The sequence below is a fragment of the Ammospiza caudacuta genome, chromosome 8 (genome assembly GCF_027887145.1).
Source record: "Ammospiza caudacuta isolate bAmmCau1 chromosome 8, bAmmCau1.pri, whole genome shotgun sequence".
NCBI lineage: Eukaryota > Metazoa > Chordata > Aves > Passeriformes > Passerellidae > Ammospiza > Ammospiza caudacuta.
In genome coordinates, this window is record NC_080600.1 from 11,539,628 (window position 1) to 11,554,807 (window position 15,180).

At 41.8% G+C, this 15,180-nt stretch overlaps 1 protein-coding gene across 2 annotated transcripts in view; it reads right to left on the reverse strand.

Annotated features, from left to right (window-relative positions):
• The window catches only part of PCNT (pericentrin), a 70,365-nt gene extending 55,229 nt beyond the window's left edge, over positions 1-15,136 (reverse strand). For both annotated transcript variants that reach the window (XM_058809361.1, XM_058809360.1), the window contains exons 1-9: positions 14,990-15,136; positions 9,677-9,874; positions 8,105-8,155; positions 7,143-7,319; positions 6,253-6,396; positions 3,844-4,008; positions 1,090-3,552; positions 912-1,004; positions 533-709 (exon numbers count right to left, since the gene is read on the reverse strand). In XM_058809361.1, coding sequence (XP_058665344.1) covers positions 533-709; positions 912-1,004; positions 1,090-3,552; positions 3,844-4,008; positions 6,253-6,396; positions 7,143-7,319; positions 8,105-8,155; positions 9,677-9,874; positions 14,990-15,043 — 3,522 coding nt within the window. In that variant the 5' untranslated portion in view covers positions 15,044-15,136. The remainder of the gene's footprint in view (positions 1-532; positions 710-911; positions 1,005-1,089; positions 3,553-3,843; positions 4,009-6,252; positions 6,397-7,142; positions 7,320-8,104; positions 8,156-9,676; positions 9,875-14,989) is intronic.
• Positions 15,137-15,180: the final 44 nt, after the last annotated feature.

Genomic DNA, 15,180 nt, shown 5'->3' on the forward strand with positions numbered 1-15,180 from the left:
ACAGGTTGTAATCAGACCTAATGCTAGACCATTCTTTCCATTTCTACTTTGCATTTAGTGGAAATGTTCAAAAACCCAGGAAATACACAGAAGTAAAAGTCAGGTTTTCACACTATAGCATTCCTAATTAATAGTGGGATAACTAAAAAGTGTGAGGGGTTTATGTACTTTATAAGATTAGCTTGTTAAACTTGCCAAGACAAAAAATTACAAAGCTGTTTTTTCTCTTAAAATCATCAATTTAAACAACCAGTTTTCTTCAGAATGAATGTTAAGATATAATTAAATGTTAAGATATATATTAAATATTTGAAATATAACATCAAGTGAGGATTCTGGAGAACTCCTCTAAAATATATCTACTACCACCCACCAAGAGAAAACTGCTTTTCCTTTGGTTGCAGCACCATGTGAAAGAGCATGTCTAAAAGCCACAGAAATTAAGGAGAAGGCTCCTTGATTTCTGTCTATGCTGGAGCTCATCAAGTCAGCTAAGAACTGTATTAATCACTGTGAGATTTCCTGTTTTTACCTGAGACTGGAGCTGAGCCTGCTCCTGCTCTGCTCTGTGTGTGGCTGCCATTTGCTGCTGGAGTTCATCTAAAAGGTGCCTCTGCTGCTCCTTGAGCTCAGCACGGAGCTTCTCCATTTCCTCTGCGTGTTTAGCAGCCAGCTCAGCGATCTCCCGATCGTGCTCCCGTTCATGAACCTGCAGAGAATGCTCTGATGAAAAGCTTCCTTCAAAATATGATTGTTGAGCCCTAATTATGGAGCAAGAATTCTCCCATCCTCCTGACCCCAAATCAAAAACATCAAATAAAACAATAAATGCAATTTTGCATCTCTAAAATGTTTACATGACAATGCAAAATTTCTTGACTTTTCCAAAATAACCAAATTATAGCATGTACCTTTTTTATTACAGCAATCTCCTCCTTTCTTTTTTCTTCCAACTTCTGTTGCTCTTCCACTTTGTCTTTTATTTCAGCATTTAACTCTTGAATCTGAAAACAGGCATACAAACATTTGCAATGGCTACCTTAAGCATTCAGAAATCACACACCTCCTGCAGTTACCAGGGTTTCCTACCTCTCTCTCATGTGCCAAACTCACTTCAGTTAATTCAGCAAGGTGTTGAGTCTCCATCTTGTCCATTTCCTCCTTGTAATGCTTCTCCAGCTTGGACTGAGCCTCCTGGGCAGCCTGACAGGACTCCTGTAAGCGAGCCTCAAGCTCCAAATGAGCCTTTTTCAACTGGCTAATTTCTTCAGTCAACTGGTTTTTTTCCTCACTGTATTCACTAATCTTTTCCTTTATTTCAGCAGTTAGTTTAGTAATTTCTTGGTTGCTGAGGTTCAACCTGTCCTCATAGCTCTGTCTTTCACACTGCTGTATTTCTTTGATGTTCTTCATTTCAGCATTAAGCTCATGGATGTTTTTCTCAAGGTCCTCAATGATGCTAGCATCCTCTGCTAGTGCTTTTTCTGCTTTTAACAGATCCTCCTCCACATTGGATAGTCTCTCTCTTAAGGCTGTTTTTTCCTTCAGCAAAAGCATTAAATTTTCTTCTTTATTATTGATTTCAGCTTTGAGCACCTCCAGTTCTTTTAGCAATGTCTCTTCAGATGCGGTTTTCTGACTCAACAGCTCTGCTATTCTCTGGTTTTTAGCCCTCTGAGCATTAAGCTGGCTTTGCATCCCATCCCTTTGGCTTTGCAAAGCTGCCAGCTGATGGCCAAAAAGAGCCTGCCCTTCGCTTGTCCCAGAATCAGCAGCTGTGTTCTGCTCCTGAGCATCTCTCACTAACTGCTCCTGAGTTCTCAGCTGCATCAACAACATGTCCCTTTCCTCCTGGAGGTCCTTCACCATTTCTAGCCAGATAGAGGGGTGTGACACTTGGGTTAGGGATGGCTGGTCCCCACCCTCACCCTGCTGCTTTAATAGAAGCATGTGTTTGTTTTCAAGCTCTTTCTCCTTCTCCATTCTCTGAAGTTCTTTTTCACAACGGATTTGTGCTTCACGTTCTTCCTCCAGTTCTGCATGCCTATGAGAGAGCTCAGACACGGCTTCTTCCCAATTTCCAACAGTTCCTTGGGTGTCCTGATAAGGCATTTCCAAGGCTGACTGCTGATGGAGCAGCTCAGCTGGCTTCAGATGTCTCTCTGCCAAACACATCACCTCATCATCCTCTGTGTCACCGTGGTCCCCAGTTTTGTTTTGCTGCAGGGAGCCCTCTGACACACATGAAACCAAGGCCTCTGCTCCCACCTCTGCCTCTTCAGAAAGGTCCTGAGCCAAGGCACTGAGACAGGTCCCCTCCTCAAGGCTACAGTTTAATGAAGAAGACACAAACTCTCTGCTGGGTTCTAGGAGCACACTGCTGTCTAACCCATACATGTTGCATCTGCCCTCTTCAATGGCATGGCCCTCCCAAGAGTTGGACCCATAGGAGTCCTCTGGAGTTTCTGTGGCAATGAGGTATTTATCCAATATACCTTCATCACCACTGAGAAGCCCCAGCTCTGACAAGGGTTCTTCAGACAGGTTCTCCCCTTCACCACCTCCATTATCCCTCACGATCTCTAAATTCCTTGTTTCCTCTAACTGATCCCTTGAGGAGTCAGACTGGAACTCCACTTCTGGCTGATACACTGGCTCATCCCTGCCTTCCAGCTGGCATGCTCTGTCCCAAATCTCCTCCAGATCCACTCCCTGCAGCTGACACTTCCCTGATAAAATCTGGTTTTCCCTCAATTCCAGTAACTGTTTATTGGAGACCATCTCTCCATCATGATTTTGCCTTACATCTATACATTTTTTAGCCTCATAAAGTTGCTTTTCACTTAATTCCTGGATGTAGGAATTCAGCTTCTGAATCTCTTCATTCAAGGACTGTTTTTCTTTTTTATATCGCTGGGCTTCCTTTGCTTGCTCTTCTGCAGAAGAAAGTTGATACTTAAGGTCATCAATTACATCCTTGTATTTAGTCTCTATTTCAGATTTTTCCCTCTGAAAGTCTTCCCGTTGGTTTTCAAGTTTCTTCCTCAAATCTTCCTTACCAATTTCAGATTCTTGAAGCCTTACATTTAAGTCAATTATTATGCCATTCAAATTCTGAATGTTTTCATCAGAACTCAAAGCACAAAGTTCTTTCTTGAACTGTTCAAGTTCATTTTTATATTTTAAAATAATTTCTTTTTCATAGATCTGCTTGGCTTCTGCAATCTCTCTTCTGTGGCACTTCTCCAGCTCATTCCTCAAGTTATCCAACTGTCTGCAAATGTCCTTCTCATGACTGATTCTCAGTTCTTCAATATGTTGCTGTTCTTTCACTTTGGATAAAGTAATTTCTTTTTTTAATTCTGTTATTTCTGAGTCCCGAAGAGAAAGTGTGTGCTGTAGTACAGACAAGCCAGATCTTTCTGATGTCAGTAGATCTTGAAGACTTTTAATAAATTGTTCTTTTTCATCTATAGTTCTGTGTAGCTTTTGCACTGTATCTTTCATATCCTCTTCCATTTGAGCAAGCAGATTTTCTTTATCTTTGGTATTCTTAAAAAGAAAATATTACATATAAAGTGTATGATGATTTCATTTCCTTAAGCTTCATGTTTTTAATTTGCATTCAGAAGTAACATTTAAGTTTAAAGTTTCTATTTATGGCACTACTAGTTACACTCTTAAAGGAACAAGACATTAAGCTGTTTCAATTATGTACGGCAGTCATCACAATCCCTCTAAATTTCTTTCTATATAAAAATGTTTTTTTCAAAAATATGTCAGTACAGCAAATTCAAGTTAGCACCAAATTTGAAATAATAATTTAAAAAATTAAGTTTTTACCTTTTGGGAAGACTCCAGCTGTACTTGCAGGTCATGTGCTTTCTCACGCAGACTCTCCAAGTGCGCATTCTGCTCTCTGAGACGATCCTGAAACAAGGATATTTGCTGCTGGGCTTCTAATCCTTCATTTTTCCTGAGACCTTTACTCCTCAGCAGCTCAGTAACCTGGACACAAAAGGCACTCACAGTCAGGAGAAAGTTTGTATCTACACAACCCATACACAAGATTCACTGTAAGCAAGTGTATTTACAGATTTACCCTAAATCTTTCATTCTCAAGGAATAAAAATCATCCTAAAGAGGCAGACAACACTTGTGATGTTTTAGATACTATTACTTACTGAAAAGATGCAAATGTTAGATAATTCACCCCCTGTGATTTCTCTAACAAAATGAACCTTTAAATCTAGCATAATAAATCATATTGAATTCCTCCAATACAAAGCAGAACTCCCAATGGACTGGACATGCCATTAAGATACAATGAGCAAAACCTTCTCTGCAAAGGATTTCCAGCTCATTAATAAAGGTAATTTCTCCTTTAGTAATTCTCCATTTCTCCAGTCAGAATAACATAAAATATGTTTTATTTAATATGTTTTTCTCAGTATGTTGCTAAAACCAAGAAAGCATATCTAAGATAGTACTAGTGCTTTCATCTGATATCAAAGTTGACATCCTTCCACAATGTGCATCATCTCACTAGACTTATTTAAAATATGCCTGAAATGCTATTGAGGCTTGATCCTTGTCTTCCAATGGCTTGTGGTGCAAATCCCTAACATCTGTTGAATAGCCTTAACTTTTACTATATTTTGCTGCTGCAACCAGAACTGTAGATAGAAAGCAGTATTTTTTGTTATTTTACTAAATTTCATTTAGCAGGCATTTTTCAGGGCATAAGAAACTCCATTAAGATAATCCCTAGACTAAAAAGCCTCAATTTTTATTTTTAAAATTTTTAAGATTTATAATCCCATATCCTGCAACCCTGAAACAGTTAATACACAAACATTTCTCTTTGGCATATACTACAAAGCTCCAAGGACAACAAATACATAGGTTCAAAGAGAATAGCTACTGGAACACTGAGTATCACCAAGTAATAATAAAGCACTTTCAAAAACACATTTTAAAGCAGAGAAAGGCTGCAATATATCTCATTATACAGAGATTAGATCCATGATCAACCTGTTGAACTGAAGCAGGTTCCTATGTGTCAGAGAGGCTGCTTGAACTGTGTCAATTTAAATTTCTTTCTTTGAGCCAAGTCACATGACCTCAACAGAGCAAGTTTCTGTCTAACAGCTGAGATGTTCCAGTTGCCCAAGCAGAAACCCATACATTTCTCTGGCAAAGGACAAATGATCACATGCAAGCCCAAACTGTATAGCAGCAGTTGTGCACAGGCCACAAACCACTTGTGGCAGGACATTCCCCCACCACAGAAAGGCTTATCTGTTCTGCCTATCAGCTGGTGCAAGAGCTTCAGGGCATCTCCCCCCTCACAAGAATTTGCTAATTGGTGAAATATTTCAGGCCAGACATTTGTCTGGTAGTGAGATATTTCTGGCACCATGGAGGTGGCATTCCCAGCTGACAATAAACATCTTGCTTTGGGAGAGAGGTTGAAGGAAGATTAGTTTGAATTTCTGACTGACAGACACTTTACTTCACAGACCCTTAAAGCTACACCAAATTTTCAGAAGGCAGAAGTCTTCTGCACATTGTGTGGAAATGTGTGGGGCCTTCCCCAATGCTGGGATGCCACTGTGTGGTCACTCTTGGGGGCTGAGTGAAAGCAATCTCTGTACTTCATCAGTTCAGTGAAAAGTTACACTGACTCCTAATCTATAGTATTTCTTTGCTAGCTATAATAGAGATACCTTTATGTTCTGCACTGTTTAATGTAATCTTCTAGCAGTTGTTTCAACCTGTTTAAGGCCATTTGTCTGTTAATCTTCTGCCTACTCAGTAAATAACTCAATTTATGATAAACCTGATCTGCAGTTCTTAAGAACTCATGAGCCAGAGCTGTTTAGGTGTGCCTCACCTGAATTCAAACTGCTGCCAAAAATCTGAACCTAAGGCAGGGCTTGTCTAACGCTTTCACTCAACCCATAACACCACCAACAACACTGTGCAAAATTCCCTAACAAGGGCTTAAAGTGATGAACAAAGAAGTGCAATGACCTTCAAAACATTATGCAAGCAAGTGGAAAATCTGAGGTTATTTCCAGGACTCCTCTGTAGCAACCAGGAAAAAACCCTGCCCTGAAACCATTTTCACTGCTGTGCTTCAAACTGAACTATGAGGAGCTACATGACCAGCTCAAGGTTTTTACATTCACAGTCCCAAGTTGTTCTTGCACTCTCTGTAAGGACATGCAAACTGGAGGAGGGGCACACCTGATGTAACTGGAGCTGTAAATCGTGGATCTGGCCAGCCACACGTGCAGCCTCCTCCTGCAGCTCATCCCGGTCCTTCTTGGCCTGCTGAAGGCAGCTTGTTAACTTCCTGATGATTTCATTCTGCTCCTGAACTGTGCTTTCCTACAGGGGTCACAAGAAGGGCACTTTTGACATTAAGATACTCTTAACACATTTGGAACCAAGTAGGCTTTCTTGAAGCAGAGCCATTACAGAGTCCATAGTCACATTTCTGTTTTAACCAAAGAAATCTTTGTGTCCAAAGATGATGGCAGGCATGAAGAAAGAGTAGTCTTAAACTGATCTCCGAGATGACAAACCTAACCAAAAGTGATTTTAAAAACAAATTGTGGGCTACCAGCAATGAAACTAGTATTTTTACTTCCAGATTTGTAGCTCTCATTGATGTAAAAAGCAATAAAGTTTTCAAGAAGGACATAATGAATATTTAGCACCCCCTAAATTGTTTCCTATCTGCCTGCAATTCCCTTCAGTCATGTGAGAGGAGGTTAATGAGATGGGATACATTAATCCTATTTTTTGTTAATCACATTTATCTTTTCAATTTATTTCTCACCAACAGGAAATGCTTTTATTTCCCCAATCCTAGAATGAGAAAAAGAACATATAAAGGGGAAAATCACTAGTCTTAAAAAGCATATGGTAATAATTTACCTTTACATAGAATTGTTAGAGAAAGGGAATGCAAAATATTTTTTTAGTATTCTGGAAGAGGATGCTGCTTTTTGCAGTACATGTTAGCAAGGTGAAGTACTTCTCACTAGAAAACAACAGGTTTTTGAGGCTGAAATATTTTTAGGATTAAAATAAGGTACTATTATGCCATTCCCCAGCTCTGTGAAACACACCTGGAGCTGCATGGAATCGTTGTGCTGGGTGAGTTGGTCCTGCAGCTCATCCATCTGCACAGTGAGTCTCTCCACTGCCTCCTGTTTCTCCAGCAGCCTGCTCTCCAGCTCAGCTATCCTTGCCTGGCACACCTGAGCATCAGCCTCGCTGTACTCTGCAGAATTTATCCTAGCTTTCTTCATAAAGGGAACAGAAAAGCATTTATTCACTAAAAACACCATTTTGGGATTCATCTGAAAACAAATTCAGTTTCAAGGTTAAGTCCTGGGCAAATTCTACTTTAAAAGTAACTCAATGCTGGGACTTTGTATCTAATAGAAACAATATATATATAAAATCCTTAAGATTTAAAAACTTCAAATTAAAAATGATCATACATTCTATGATAGTTTAAGGCAGAAAAGTAAAGTGTTGTGATTCTACAGCACCAAATGGTAGCAAGATGCCATTTTGGCATGCATTGGGATTTAAATACCTCAGGTTGTGAGGAAGGAAGCAGAATATTCCCAATTTAAACAAAGCCTTTACATCCATCTGACTGGAGAACAGTCCACCCAAATGAGAAACAATATAAAGCTCTTCAGTTAAAATTAAATTCCTGTGGCTTCTTAGGAGCAACATTGTTACAATAATCATAGAGGATACAGTATCTTGTTTGTTATTTTGAATACATTTTGTTTGTATTGTATGAAACAATGAAAAATGAACCCGTGTATCAATTGGAAGCATTGAAACATTGACACTTCTCTGGGCTAAGTCTATGATTTTACAAAACCCAACTTTCACAGCCAGTAAATGCACACACAGAGAAATGCCTGTTTTATACTATAAAATAGTGAAATCACATCAGTTTCATCATATTTGATAACAATGGTCAATTAATCATTTTAGCAACCAATTATCAGTCTTTTTTCAGCTCTATTCAGGACCTTTTACTAAAGATACAACTTTTCACACTTACTTCAGTTGCATGATCATCCAGTGACTCCCAGCTAGACAAATCAGTGCTGCCCTGGTAAATAAACAAAAAAAAAAAAAAAACAAACACTAAATCATACCTATTATAAATAAAAACAAGGAAAAACAGAATAATTTTGGAAGCATCTTAAGTATGAGCCAGAAAGGCCTGTGTTGTGAGAAACTGACTTTATGCTAAATCCAGCTGGTTTTTCATGGTGAAATGAACTAAACTGCAAAAAAAAAAAAAAAAAAAAAAAAACCAAAAACAAACAAACAAAAGTATTATAATGGCCTCTTAAATTTCAGGTTAAGCCTCAATACTGATTTGATGCTTAAGTGTTTGCCAGCTACAAGAGCAGAGGATGAAGCAATCTTTAATCTACTACTTAAAATGAGTAAACTGACAGGAGATTAATTAACAAACATGCTAAAACCATTCAGGTAACCACAAAGCAACACCTTTTTCAGACACACAGATTTAACACAGCTTGATACCTTGAAAGAGGTTTCCCCCTCACTAAAGTCACAACAAGACCAAGATGACTATGGCATTATTTGGAAAAGGCAGCCCACAGCTCTCCCTGCATTTTGAGTCTGCTGGAAGTAGTTCCCAATGATCACTGCCTCCCCGGAGGCACCCTCTCCAGGTAACCTAGAATTCCAGCTGCTTTACAAGCCAGCTATTTTGAAAAAAAGCTGCTTAGCAGCAGTAAGTGATTTTTGTTTGTTTTTTTTCAATTTAAGCTCACACAAATGCAGCAAGGACACTGCTATGGCTGAGTGACAAAACACTCTTTTTCCTTGGTGTGTAGCTTCATAAAAGCCTTTGCAATGCTAACATTTTGTTGAAGGTATCCTGAAAGCATCAGGGATACTCTCACAACAGAAAGCAAAATAACACACAAAAATTTTATCCCCCATCATTGCAGGTTTGCAAACACATTATTTTGATGTTATTGTGGTATGTTGTGAAAACACACCAGCATCTGGAGAGATGTTTTTTGGTGCAAAAGGCACAAAATTCTTTCCACAGAGAACATGACTACCTTTAAAGAGCCATCAGTACAGACATACCAAAATACATCAGACACAAGCAAAGTCACACCTTAAATCTGTGGAAGTAACATCTATGCTGGCTTTACAATAGCTGGAATAAATGATAGTTTTTCAGAAAACATTTAAGCATATTTGAGCCAGCCTAGTAATACAAAACCAAATTAATGCTGTGCATTACAAGGTCCTGGCAGCTTTTAATTCTGTTGATCTCCCAATCCAGATTTGCCATTTGATGAATTCACAGCCACAGGTCTGCCCAAAGAGAAGTCCATGGCAGCGAAAGGGGAAAAACTTTAATTTAGGAGGCTAACAGCTCCCTGGCAATAACAGCTGCCCAGGCCATGTCATGTCTTACTAAATGAGATTACTTTGTTAGAGAGTGAACTTTTCTAAGTGAAAATAACAGCAGTTCACTTACCTCTCACAAGCAGCTAGTGGCCCATGAGCTAACACTCCATGGAGTCAAACAACCACCTGCAAATGCAGCAGAGCGAAGGCAAGAAATACTAAGATTTACCTGTGCCTCTGTTGGTGCCTCTGGCAGGCTGGTGTCTCCAGCCTGAGGCTCTACGCCCTTCCCAGCATGTCTGGCTGCTACTGGGTGCTCTTCCTTCGGAAGGTCATGCGTGTGGACAGCCGAGCCCTTCCTCTTCGCCGCCTTTTTCTGCGGCTGCGCGACGTCGCCCTTTGCTTTTCGCTGTCTGAAGTAAGCAAACTGTTCAGGAAAGATTGCAAGAGGTACAGGGAGAGGTAAGCAAGGAAAAAGTAGCAGGACCACAAGATTAACACAGTCATGGGTGACAGAGCTCCTGTCTTGATCAATTATGTACATCTGCAGAAAAACTGCTTTATCTGCCTGGATAACTCACAACATACTGGATAACTGTGCCATCAAGCAACAAATCTCACACCAGCACTAAAGGCTCATTTCCACACAAGAATCAAAGTTTTACTCAGTGAAACTTCGCGTGTCAATAAGAATCCAGAATTACAGCAAGGCAAATTAATAAAGGAACCAGTTGTCAATGTAGTAGAAGCATTAGGAAAAAATAATAATTGAGCAGCAAAAACAAGGAGCCCCCTGTCATGGTAGCAGCACCAGCACACCCCTACAGATACATCTAAACAGGTCTTAGCCAGCGTAAGCTTTGAGATGAGGATTCACTTCCGCTGATTTTAATGCTCCTTCCCTGCCACCCCCTTAAGAGAACACAGCAAAACTTCTTCGCCAGAAAGCAGCCTCCAGTACATAAATAGAAAATCAATTAAGCCAGGTCATTTTAATTTCTTCTGTTGAAGAATCAGATGCTCTACTTTAGCAGGCTATCACAGCTCTACAAAGCCCCAGGGACTTGTAAAGAATGTCACTGACAATTCATTACCCAACTCTCCCTAACACCCTAAACAGCTTAAAAAGGATTATTGTTATTTTCAACTCTAGTATTGTGTTTAGGCAGCATTTCCAAGTAACATCTCCCACACAGCAGAAATCCAGACATCCTTCTGATAAGGAAGAAGACTTCAAGGTTAAAACCACAGGTTATCAAGTGCAGTGTAATATCCTTGTGATGAGACAAAACAGAGTTAACTGATGACTGGATGTAAACATCACTGCCAAGTTCTACCTGCAATTGATATGAAAAGCCACTGCTTAAGAGTTTGGTTTTCCTGTCAAACAGCCACCTTGCAGAAAAATCTTGTTCCATTCTTCTCATTCAGTTTGTGAAGAGGATCCAGTTCAGTGACCTCTCCTTACAGGAACTTCTGTCTGACAGCTTAGCTACTCAACAGGGGCACACTTACACATCTGCTGCACCCAGCAGCCTGCTTAAATGGTTCATTTGCAGAAAAACATCAATTTCTTACCAGCTGATAAAATTCTTATGTACAAAAACTTAATTTTTAAGGTTACCTTCTGTAATTCCTACAGTTAGTAATAGTGAAATGCAGATTAAGTGAAGGTTGCCAGACTTGTGCCTTTGCTAACAAGCAGAATGAATAGACCACAAAGCTGCAGTGAGACACAAATACTATCCTCTGAAACCAGGTGTCAGCTCCAGCACTTACTGATGGCACTGTGTGTTAGAAATAGCTACAGCACTCATTAACCTGATAACATGGGGAAACAGGGCAGCAGGAAACCTGCAGGAAAATGGAGAGTAGAGGAAACTGCTGAAGCAGGGAAAAAGGGAAAACAGGAGTAAAAGAAGCAGAAAAGATGAAAGCCAGAGAGAGTGGGCATTACAAAGAGCAGTTACTGATTCATGAAGGGAGACCAAGAAACTCACATTAAAATACCAAGACTTGGCATGACTGAACACCTAAACACTCTACATTTTTAAATGCACAGGTCAAAGAAAACAAAACAAAACTTATTTTGTCCCATTCACACACACTAAACATATAAACTAATAATACATGCCATGCAAAAACATCTAACTACACCAAAACTTTATGGAACTACTGGACTTGGTGGAGTGGCATGCTCCAGATTTATGGGAAAAGTTCTATTTAGAGCAATATCAGGTACTGGTATTTCCAAAGCCTTTCATCAGCTACATGAAGTGTTGTTGTAAGAGAATTTCAAATTCACTGCCAGCACCAAATACTGAGTGTGAACATGAAGAAAGAAACAAGACACAACTGCCTGTGCCTTATCACAGTGAGATCCCATCATGCCTGTTTTGAAAGATTTAACTTTCCTTTTGCTCTCTAGAAGCACATGCAAAGGTGAAAGCTTCACTTTTGGCCAAGATGTAGCATTGCCACAGGAACCCTGAGAGCACTGTCCTCCACAGCACCCACAAAGACACCTTTCTACAGGTACCAAAGCACTGCAACTCCATTTCACCAGCAACCATCAGTTAAAATTTGAGGTATTACTCTATGTGCTTCAGAAATTAGTACCAAAACCAACACCCAGAGAAAACAGAACAGAGCAGAAAACCACATCAGCACCAAACAGAAACAGGTTGTTCAAATAAACATTAGTCCCGCTCCTGGATACAGCAAACATAAACAAGAAGTGCTCTTACACAAAACCAAGAAGTATTTTCTAGACCTCCCTCAAAATGATGAGGTGAGAAAACTTCCTGGAAAACCTGCACTCATTTTTCAGGTCCCAACTGTAAAATGGAAGCAGAGCAAAACTTCCCACACCTGAGGTATGGCACAGAGAGCTCTGTAATGAGAGGCACAGGTGAACAACATGCAGACTAATTAAGGTGAGGTAGAAACAAACAAGGAGAAAAAAGCAGCTCTGAATAATTAGGTTTGTTCTGTTTCTCAGTTACTAGCCTGGCTATCAGCATTGCATTTGTTACAAATAGGAATCTGATCTACCTGATACAATCAGTACTTAGCTGCCAATTACAGTCTCCAATAAATACAACAGTTGGCATTATTATTAATATTATTAGGTGACAACTTAAATGCATCTCAAAAATGGAATTTCTATTCCTATATGAAAAAGAATAATGCAAGTGCAGGTCTGAAGAGGAGAACATTTAGATCATATTTATTTGCCAAGTCAGTGCTTAGCAGACTAAAATCTACGGATGCTAAAGATGAAATAATTCATTTTCTGGAGGGTGGGGGTGAGGCAGAAAGCCCTCAAGGGTTCCCACCTCCAGAGTGAAGCAGCATCCAACTGCAGTTACATCACTGCACAGGTTGCCACAACAGAGGCCTCTCACACACAAGCCAGCCTCACTGTGTCCCCTGCTGCCAGCAGCTCCCCTAGAGACGGCTCAGAAAGCTGATCTGGGGGGCACTGAACACTCCTGTGTCACACCAGGGATGGGATCACCTCAAGCTGCTCTAGGAAAGACAACCTGCACTTGCTCATGGTGCTTCCTCCCTTTCAAAACTGTGCTGTGTCCATGAGGAAGGGAGCACAGAGAAAACTAGAAAAATGAAAATCAGAGGAATAACAAAGAGGAAATGTCACCTGGGAGCTTTTGGGAAGCTGTCTGGTGCCCACAGTCTGCCAGCCAGGGAATAGAGCTCTGTGATATTTTCATCAGCTGAGGAAGCACCACATCTATCTCTGCCTCTCTGCAACTCTCCCTCTCCTCTCAGCATTCTGTGCAGCAGCAACACTGATTGGGCTGCTAATGATGGTTTTGTTTTTTAATGGGAAGAGAGAGATTTGGCACACAGTATAAATATAGTAAACACTATCATGGCTCTGCAGGTATAACTTGAAACTTAAGGCAAGTCCCTGTCTTTATTTTTTTCTTTTTTTTTTTTTTTTTTAATGGCAAACAACAGTTTTCCAACAGGTGGGAGCTGATAACTTACTCAAGCCAAGTCTGCCACATTTTTCTAATCACAAAGAGGTCCTGCAACTGGAATTAATGTATGTTAACAGAAATGCTAACACAGGTTGTGCCATGCTAAGGTAACTCTTCAACCTTAGGAACTCCTGCTCTCAGAACTTTTTCTTGAGCAGTTGTTTTCACAGCACAGCACAAGGCTGGGAAGGCAGGCAGATGAGAATCTGCTGAGCAGGAGCAGGCAGTGTGGAATCCATGGCAGCATCAGGGAGGGCCAGGCCAGGGATGGAGGAGCTGCACTGCCCAGCACCAGGCTGCAGCTTCAGCTCTGCTCCCTTCCACAAAAGCTCTCTTGGATTTTCTTGGGCACAGCACTGGTGGGAAGCAGCTGAAACACAAACACAGGACAGCTCCAAGCCACCTCTGACCCCACCAGCCAGACATCCAGGCTGGGTCCCTGCAGAAAGGGCAGGATCTGGAAAGATCTGATGGGTCCAAACTTCCCACAACCCAGTCTATAGCCCCCATTCCAGTCCTACTGGAATGGTGAGAACTGAAAAGCCTTATTCAGCAGGGACAACCAGAAGGGAAACATGACAAAACCAGCTCAAGACCCAGCAGAAAAGCTGAACTAAAAGCAAAATAACCAAGCACTTCCAATCAGCTCCTTGAACAACATTACCAAAACAAAGAAGTGTTTGTTTAACTGGGTTAGCACACAACCAGCGCTAAACACGTGGCTGCAGGTAACGATTACTCAGAGAATGTTATCTTTATGTATCAGCCTCATAACTCCACACAAGTCCCTAAATATTATCTTTATGCATCAGCCTCATCCTGTGAGCTCCACACAAGTCTCTAAATGTTGTCTTTATGTATCAGCCTCGTAACTCCACACAAGTCCCTAAATACTATCTTTATGCATCAGCCTCATCCTGTGAGCTCCACACAAGTCTCTAAATGTTGTCTTTATGTATCAGCCTCATCCTGTGAGCTCCACACAAGTCCCTACACTACACCTGAACGTTCAAGGCTTATGAAGTGTTTGCTGCTGGCGTGACTGGAAGCCACCAGAGCGAGCCCAGCTCTCTGCTCTCCCTGCGGACACACAGGCAGGGGAATGAGCCAGCCGAGCAATAACACAACACCCGTTCTTCGGGATCCTCAATCCCTTGTGCAATATTACATGTCCCAAGCACAAACAGTGAATCCAGGGCAAAAATGGGAGAGCTGGGAGTAGAAACCCCAAGAGACAACGAGAGCAGAGCCTGAATGCACATGCACAGCTGCAGCTGCTCCGTGCTGACCCGAGTTAATGTTCCCATGCCTGTGCAGCGGGATTTGCCCTGCAGGCAGCCGGCACACAGAAACACTGCCGGGCACAGCTTCTCCTGAGGAGCCACCCCACTCCGGGGACACCCCCGGGCCGAGCTCCGAGCTCGGCACGGACCCTCCACGGAGGTGAGAGAACCGGGCCAGGCTGAGGCCAAGCAGGGAGGGCCCGGCAGCGCTCTCAGCGCAGCCCCCGCCTCACCGGGACCCCTTCCCCTCACCTTAGCCCTGCCTGCCTCCAGCTTGCGCCGCCGCACCTCCTCCTGCGCCTCCATGCGGCGGCGTGGCCGGTCCGTGCCCCCCGCGCCCTCACGGCGCCGGCGGCAGCAGCAGCGCAGCGTCCGTCATGGCCGCCCCGGGCCGCTCCCCGCCCGCCGCCGCGCCGGCCGCGCCGCGAGGGGCGGGGCTTAGT